At 54.7% G+C, this 7,791-nt stretch overlaps 1 protein-coding gene across 1 annotated transcript in view; it reads right to left on the minus strand.

The window, feature by feature from the left end:
* Positions 1–627: 627 nt before the first annotated feature.
* The window catches only part of gli1 (GLI family zinc finger 1), a gene marked incomplete at both ends in the record, with an annotated part of 15,089 nt that continues 7,925 nt past the window's right edge, over positions 628–7,791 (minus strand). The window contains 6 exons of the mRNA XM_080548008.1: positions 628–1,938; positions 1,969–3,389; positions 3,926–4,253; positions 4,814–5,059; positions 5,548–5,712; positions 6,622–6,771. Coding sequence (XP_080404134.1) covers positions 628–1,938; positions 1,969–3,389; positions 3,926–4,253; positions 4,814–5,059; positions 5,548–5,712; positions 6,622–6,771 — 3,621 coding nt within the window. The remainder of the gene's footprint in view (positions 1,939–1,968; positions 3,390–3,925; positions 4,254–4,813; positions 5,060–5,547; positions 5,713–6,621; positions 6,772–7,791) is intronic.

Below are 7,791 nucleotides of genomic sequence, written 5' to 3' on the forward strand. Positions count from 1 at the left end.
CGAGCGTTCCGAGAGTGTAGAGAGACACAGTAAGACGTTCTTCTCCACGGTTCTGTCCACATTGTCATATACACAGCATATATAAATGTATAACTTATTTACATAATAATGTCCTCCTCTCTGTCCCTCTGCTGTCCTATACATAGACCACACCTCTGTGACTGGAATGCCTGTTTCTTTAGGTGGTGGGGGCGGGGGGGACGACAGTTTACAACCCCCATGGAAATGTTCAGAGTTCATTTACAGGCAAAACAGTTGTGCTGCGTCGTCGTACAGGCGACACAGAGGCCACGCCCCCTCCCCGGTGGGACGTCCTGTACGCAACACAGGGAGAAGCCTCTAGTGCAGTGAGGAACACTCCGTCGTGGATATAGGCACCTTTGGTTTAGGGCTTTAGGGGGCAACAAGACCTTGTAGTCTTGTAGTGTTTCTGTATTTAGCCCATCCTGGTCAAATTCATGAAATTTGTTCATGATTAAGCCTGTCTTTGTTGATCTGGGATGAATAATGAATCAAAGTGGTTCCTTTTATGAGAACCGCCTGTTCCTGTGCTAGTGCAGTGATACCGGCATCAGTGTGTGTGAGTGAGTTGATAAGGGGCTGGTGGGAGGAGTGGTGGGCCTGTCTCTAGGACAGTGTGTTCAGGTACTTGTTCTCCCCGGCCAGAGAGGTGAGCATGGAGGTCATGTCTCCCACGGCCATGTTGGAGAGGCCCGTCCCGGGGGCCAGGGTGATGGACGTCTGGGGGGTGGTGAGGCGCGAGGAGCTCTGGGAGCCCTGGAGGAGGAGGAGGGGGTTGACGGGGCTGAAGGACGAGGGGTCGGCCTCGTCGTCGATGATGGAGGTGAAGTCGATCTGCGCGTTGTCCAGGTCCAGGTTCTCCAGGGCGTTGGAGATGGGGCCGTGGGACTCGGGGGGGTAGGCCAGCGAGGCCGACTTGATGGTGACCTGGTCCATGGGGCCAACCATGTGCTGCTGGTTCAGACACGGCCCCGCCGGCAGCGAGTCCTTGTCCAGGTCCGGGTGCATGTGGATCTGGCCGGAGTAGTAGATGTTGTTGTTGTTGTTGGAGGGGAACATCTCCGGGTGCTGGACGGGGGGCAGACGGACGGCTCTCCTGGGGGAGACGCTGGAGTGGACCGGGCTGAGGTGCGGAGGACTGCCCAGGTAGACCCCTCCGGCCTGGGCTTGCTGCTGCTGCTGCTGCTGCTGCTGGGACAGGCTGTTCTGCCTGCTGAGGGGCTTACGTCCCTGAGGGGGTCTGGGGACCACCACCATGTCCTGGCCGTAGCAGGAGCCGGGCAGACCCAGCAGACCCAGCTGCTCTTTAGGGGGGACGGAGCCGGGGCCGCCGCGGCTGTGCGCCGGGGGGCTCATCAGCAGGTTCTGGTTGGGGAAGGCCGGGTAGGCCGGGCTGGGGTAGAGGTTCTGGTTCTGCTGGGCTTGATGCTGCTGCATGGTCTGGGCCTGCTGGTGCTGCTGGTGCTGGGGGCTGTGTTGTTGCATCATAGCTGCTTGCCCGCCGATCATGTCTATGCTGGGGTCGGCGAGGAGGGAGGGTTTCCCCCTCTGCTCCTGCTGGTGTTCCCACATCAAGGCCTGCTGGGACTCCACGTAGTTGCGCACCATCATCTCCTTCACCTGCATCATGGGGGTCTGCGAGCGGCCGGGGAGGGCCAGGGCGGAGCTGCCGCCGGCGCAGCCCAGACTCAGGCCTCCGCTACTGGGGAAGCCCCCCTGCTGCTGCTGCTGCCCCTGCCCCCCCTGGCCCTGGAGGTGGTGTGGCGGCGCCTGGCTCTGGGGCTCCACCATCCCCACATGGAAGTCACAGCTGGGGTTGGCGGTGGTCCTCATCATGCCCTGGGTGACCTGCCCCCCCTGCTGGGCGGGGTAGCTCTGGGGGGACATGGGCATGGGGGTCTGCTGGGGGTGTGGCCTCTGCAGATGCTGCTGTTGCTGGGAGTGGAGGAGCTGCTGCTGCTGCTGCTTGGCGTTCTGGCAGGCGTCGGCGCCCCCTAGGGACGGGTGGTGGAACTGCTGCTCCGGTTTGATGGTGAGTTTGTGGCTGCTGCTTCTGTCGGGGCTGTTGTAGAGGCCCTGTGTGTTGTAGAGGCCCTGGGCCTGGGCCTGGGTCTGGGACGGGTCCTGGTACTGCATGTCCCCCCAGGGCCCGGCCCCCCCTGCCCCAGGCCCGGTCTCTGACCCCTGGCCCAGGCTGGGGTAGTGGGGGCCGGAGGGGCTGAGCTGGCAGGTGCTCATGCTGTATTCGGCCTGTTGGAGCAGGGCGTTAGATATACCCTCTGGATGGATGGGCCCCGCCTGGCCCATCTGGCCCCCTACTCTGGTCCCCTGGCCCTGGAAGTGGCCCTGGCTCTGCATGCCCACCTGGGTCACCTGGAAGGCCTGGTCAGGGCAGCCCAAGCCCTCGTGGCTGGGGGACAACTGACTGTTAGGGCCTAGGTGGTGGTGATGCTGCTGCTGCTGCTGCTGGTAGCCCAGGAAAGCTCTGTCTCCCGGGGGTAGCATCATGGCGTGGTCCCTGGCCTCGGCGGAGGACCCGCCGTGGTGGGGCTCCATCGCCATTGCCTCCATCATGACGTTCTCGGTGATGCTGGGCGGCCGCGGCGAGTACATGTGGCGGGCGATGTTGGCGTCGGAGCCGCAGTGCTGCAGGGCGTTCCGGCGGCCCATCATGGCGTTCACGTTCACGTTGTTCAGGCTGTTGAAGCGCTGCACCTTGGGCAGGGCCTGGGGGTCGCAGCCGGCCGTGCGCACGGGTTCGCTGGCGCGCCGGACGGCGTTCCCCGGGGCCTGGTGGGGGTAGATCACGCCCGTGCCGTATTCGGTGTTGGCGCTGTGTCTCCGGGGGCCTCCCGCGTGTTGCAGGAAGGGGGGCAGCGGCTGGCCCTGGTACTCGCTGAGGAAGCGGCCCCTCCTGGACGTCCCCGGCTGCTCCATGTTGGGCAGGGGGGTGGGGGGCGGGCCGCCGGTGGCCGCCGCGTATTTGGCCTTCAGGCTGTACTGCTGAGCCGGGGTGAGGATGGGCAGACCCGGCAACGTGGTGCCGCCGCCGCCGTGGCAGGGGCCGCCTCTGCGGTGTGTCTCCGGGGAGAGGGGGTGGTCCCCCGCCCCCCCCTGGTCACCCCCCAGGATGCCCTGACCAGGAGCGTCGCTGGAGCGACGGCTGGAGAGGTAGGGAGACACCATGGACGAACGGCGGCTGACCGTGTAGGCGGAGCTCAGGCTGCTGGTGCCACTCCCCCTCCTGTCGCTGGTCGGACAGCCCATGGCCCCGGCGACGCCCCCCAGCTCGTGATTGGACAGCTCCATCACGCGGCGGTTGGAGAGGAGAGGAGACGGAGCACACATGCCCATCATGTCACCGGGACCTGGACACATAAAGACAAGATGGAGGTCAGGAAGGTCAGGGGTCTAGAAGTGACCTTGTCAACTCTGGGACAGGACATATTCAGTATAGGGTTGATAAAGTCTAGTTTTATTCACCCCTTCTAAAAGAGTCCAAAAGAGTTTCAGCGAGATGCAGCCATGTCCTGTGATAATGTGACGTGAAAGCATTAAGTCTTAAAAAGTTGATTTGTATAATCTGATTATAGAGTGTTTCCTCGGTACGTTTTATGGAACGTTGAAAAGAAACGGGAGAAAAACTATTGCAACTCACAACGCTGCAGTGATAGTAAATGACATGAATGACATGGACACCAGAGCGCATAATAAGCCATTATTACTCTTGTTATACCATTGTTATTACTGTTGCTATACCATTGTTATTACTGTTGCTATACCATTGTTATTACTGTGTTACATGTGTGTATGTCGAAATGTAAAGGGTGCTGAGACTGGGTAAAATGCACTTTTAAACTCCAATAAAGCCCAAACTTGAGACCCAGCCTCTTCAGCCTCTTACCAGTCAGCGCTGGCAGCTTGTTGTTGTTGCCAGTACAGCGTCCTGGCGGAGTGGGTCGACGGATCTGTTTCAACTTGTCAGTCTTCAGATTCTCCAGCCTCTTCAGAACCTGAGCGGACATACCCACCCCACCCCCGACCTCCCCCCCTCCTCCTCCTCCTCCTCCTCCTCCTCCACCCGCCCCTCCATCCTCCAGAGCTGTGAGGTCCTCCAGACTGCCCGCCGCGTTGAGATTCATTTCAACACCGCTGTCGTTGTTGTTAGCGCTCCCCAGTGGAGAACGCTCGCTACTGCAGGACGACTGGCCCCCCGGGCTGGGCTGGGACTTCTGAGAGAGGAGGAGAGACAGAGAGAGAGATGACATGTGGTTCAACACACACGCACACGCGCGTGCACACACACACACATACACACACACACACACACACACACATACAAAAGGTAGACTAGAGGTGGAACTATGCAGTAGGTGTATGAGATAACAAACAAATAACCCGTAAATCAGTTAAATCTCTCTTGATCATTTGGAGAAAGAAGGGACCACACCGCACCATGTATTTCGCCCTACACCTTACAACACTGGGTGTCTCTGCATCTGATCACACGGACCCGGTGAGTACATTTCTTTTTATATCTTTACACTCGATCAAATTTCAGAACCCTCCTTTCCTGACCTTTCCTAGATATGTGCGTTCTACCACCCAGTATCCTTACATTTTCAAAATCACATCAGGATCAGCTAGTATTAAGCTATTTCACAGTTTTTCTGTGTAGGAGGCAGGCCAACTAGTGGTCGTTGTGTGTAAACAGCAGCTTACCATTGTAACCCCCGAGGCGGCTCTTATAGTAGGTAAAAAAGGCACGGCTGTTCTAGGGTTAACAACTCACCAGAGCACTCTCTGGAGCCAACAGTTTACAGTCTTCCCTGCCTCGAGCCTCCTCCTTCTCCAGCAGCAGTTCAGAGTTCTGGCCACCAGGGGTCATGATGGAGCCGGGCGGCCGAGGGCCGGTGTCTCCTCGGTGCTTCTTGGTGATGTGAGCCTCCGGACCGTGGACCGTCTTCACGTGCTTACGCAGGGAGCTGGGGTCCGTGTAGCGCTTGGTACAGCCTGGGATCTTACACACGTAGGGCTTCTGTATGGGGGGACATGGGAGGCGACATTGTTGAGATCATGAGATACGTTATTCGATTCAGTTGGATCTTTATTGTCCCAGTGGGTAAAATCACAAGGCGAATGATTTCCTAGGCAATCGGTCATATAAATGGTCTGTCGTCATTTCAGTTCATGCAATACAGTGAGATACCCTCTGGAGGTAATGTGTATTGTTGTGTGTGTGTGTGTGTGTGTGTGTGTGTACTGGTACTTGACCTCATTGGATTGTGTGTGTGTGTGTGTGTGTGTGTGTGTGTGTACTGTTAGTTGATCTCATTGGAGTGTGCATGCGTGCGTCTGTGTGTGTGTGTGTGTGAGTGTACTTTACCTCATTAGAGTGTGTGTGTGTGTGTGTGTGTACTTGACCTCATTATAGTGTGTGTGTGTGTGTGTGTGTGTGTGTGTGTGTGTGTGTGTGTGTGCGTGCGTGCGTGTTTTTGTGTGTGTGTGTGCGTATCGGTGCCTGACCTCATTGGAGTGAGTGCGGTTCTGGTGCTTGGCCCGGTCCGAGGCGTTGGAGAAGGCCTTGTTGCAGGCCTCGTGTTCACACACGTACGGCTTCTCCCCTGTGTGGGAGCGCAGGTGGGTCTTCAGGTTCTCCAGTCTGGAGTAGGCCTTGTTACAGCCCTCAAACTGACAACACAGATCACCATTCATGGTCAGTGTGGCAGAAGGGGGTTTGAACCCAGCTCAGGGTTCTGCCCGAAGAATGTAAGCACGGCGCCCACTACGTAAACATCTCAAAGCAAATGAAACTCTATATTTAGTCACCGTAGAGTAACTATCTTTCGTCGCCAATGACGTTGTTGTTAATTTAAAAAACTAACAAACAACGAAAGCGAAAGTGAAAGCGTTATGATGTTCCTCTGTGAATTCTGAGTTTTAGCTGTGTTTTGCTTTGCGCGTGGTGAGGCATAAACGTGAGTCGTGTTTTCGATCGTTCAATCCAGTGCCACGCTGTTGAGCCATAAACCCTGCGGTTTATACTGTGTGTCTGTCTCAGGCAGGGCTACATCGTCACGAGAGCGTGATTCCAAACTCCCTCCGCTACATTAGGGAACACACCGGAACACAGGCCTATCAGGTCACCATTAACCTAGTACCTCCTCGTCGAGCCCCACGGTTTACCTCTAAACAACCCGTCTGTCTCTTAAACATCACACGCAGGCCTGTTATGAAGGGTTGTAGACGACGAGGACAAACGATGAAGGCGGTGATCGTGAATCACGATACTCTTGATGATTCGTCAGCCTATTCATGTTCATTGTGAAGATGAATGAGACAGACAGAGAAAAAAAAAGATAGAGAGAGAGAGAGAGAGAAACAGAGACAGAGACACACGCACACGCACACACACACACACACACACACACACACACACACACACACACACACACACACACACACACACACACAGAGAGATAGATAGAGAGATAGACAGACAGACAGACAGACAGACAAGTTCACTGTGAGTGTCTGTCTGTCAGTCAGTCTGTCTGACTGACACCAGACAGACAGACAGACAGACAGACAGACACTCACAGTGCACTTGTGTGGCTTCTCCCCTGTGTGTCTGCGCATATGGACCACCAGCATGTACTGGGCCTTGAAGGGCCGCTGTTCCCGGGAGCACTCCTGCCAGTGGCACACGAACTCCTTCTTCTCCCCGTGGATGTGCTCGTTGTTGATGTGCTGGGGAGGGGACATGGAGGTCAATAAATGGTAAATGCACTGCACACACACAGTATATCGTGACGTTAGAATTATAAGGTTCTATACATGTTTTGTCAAAATTTAGTTTTTTTTACATAATCTGATCCATTAGGTGTTTATTAATGCCTGTGTGGTGTTATTTTTAAAATGTTGACATTTTTGAGTTAGTAATTCATAAAATACAAAGGTTCCATCTCACAAAACATAATGGAATGTAAAAACGTTGACGCTCAATATCTCTGAACTACCCTAAACGGAGATAGAACCTTATAATTCTAAAGCCCAATGCACACGGCGTGCGATTTTGTCGCACGGCAACATTCGATTCTCCATTCACACCACCGAAGTGAGTGGGTGTGAATGGAGAATCGAATGTTGTCCTGCGACAATATCGCATCGCACGTCAATGCACACGGCATGTCCTTATTCCAAAGCACTTTACAACGGCCTCTCATTCACCCATTCACACACACATTCGTTCATTCACACCAATGGCGGCAAGCTACCATGCAAGGTGCCGGCCCGCTCATTGGGAGCAATTTGGGGTTCAGTGTCTTGCCCAAAGACACCTCGACATGTGATCAGCTGGGGTTTGAACCGCCGATCTGCCGACCTTGCAATCATTAGACGCCGGCTCTACCTGAGCCACAGACGCCCGCACAGTCCATGTGATTAGCCCTGGGTGGTGGTCTTACAGAACGGAATACCATTTGATTGTCCATCTACGGATGCCTGAACGATCACATGGATCAACACAACGGATGACCATGTTTAGATCAGATCAGATTAGATTCAACGTTATTATCGTTGCAGAGTACAAGTACCAGACAACGAAACGCAGTTCGAATGCAGTTGTGATAAAAGTAGTGATATAAAAACATGATATAAACATGACATAAAAACATATATACAATATACTGTATATATACTGTATATGTATCATGTTTATATCATGTTTTTATATCACTGCTTTTAGCACAACTGCATTTCGTTGTCTGG

Source organism: Nansenia antarctica (genome assembly GCF_963989245.1).
Source record: "Nansenia antarctica genome assembly, chromosome: 18".
Classification (NCBI taxonomy): Eukaryota; Metazoa; Chordata; class Actinopteri; order Argentiniformes; family Microstomatidae; genus Nansenia; species Nansenia antarctica.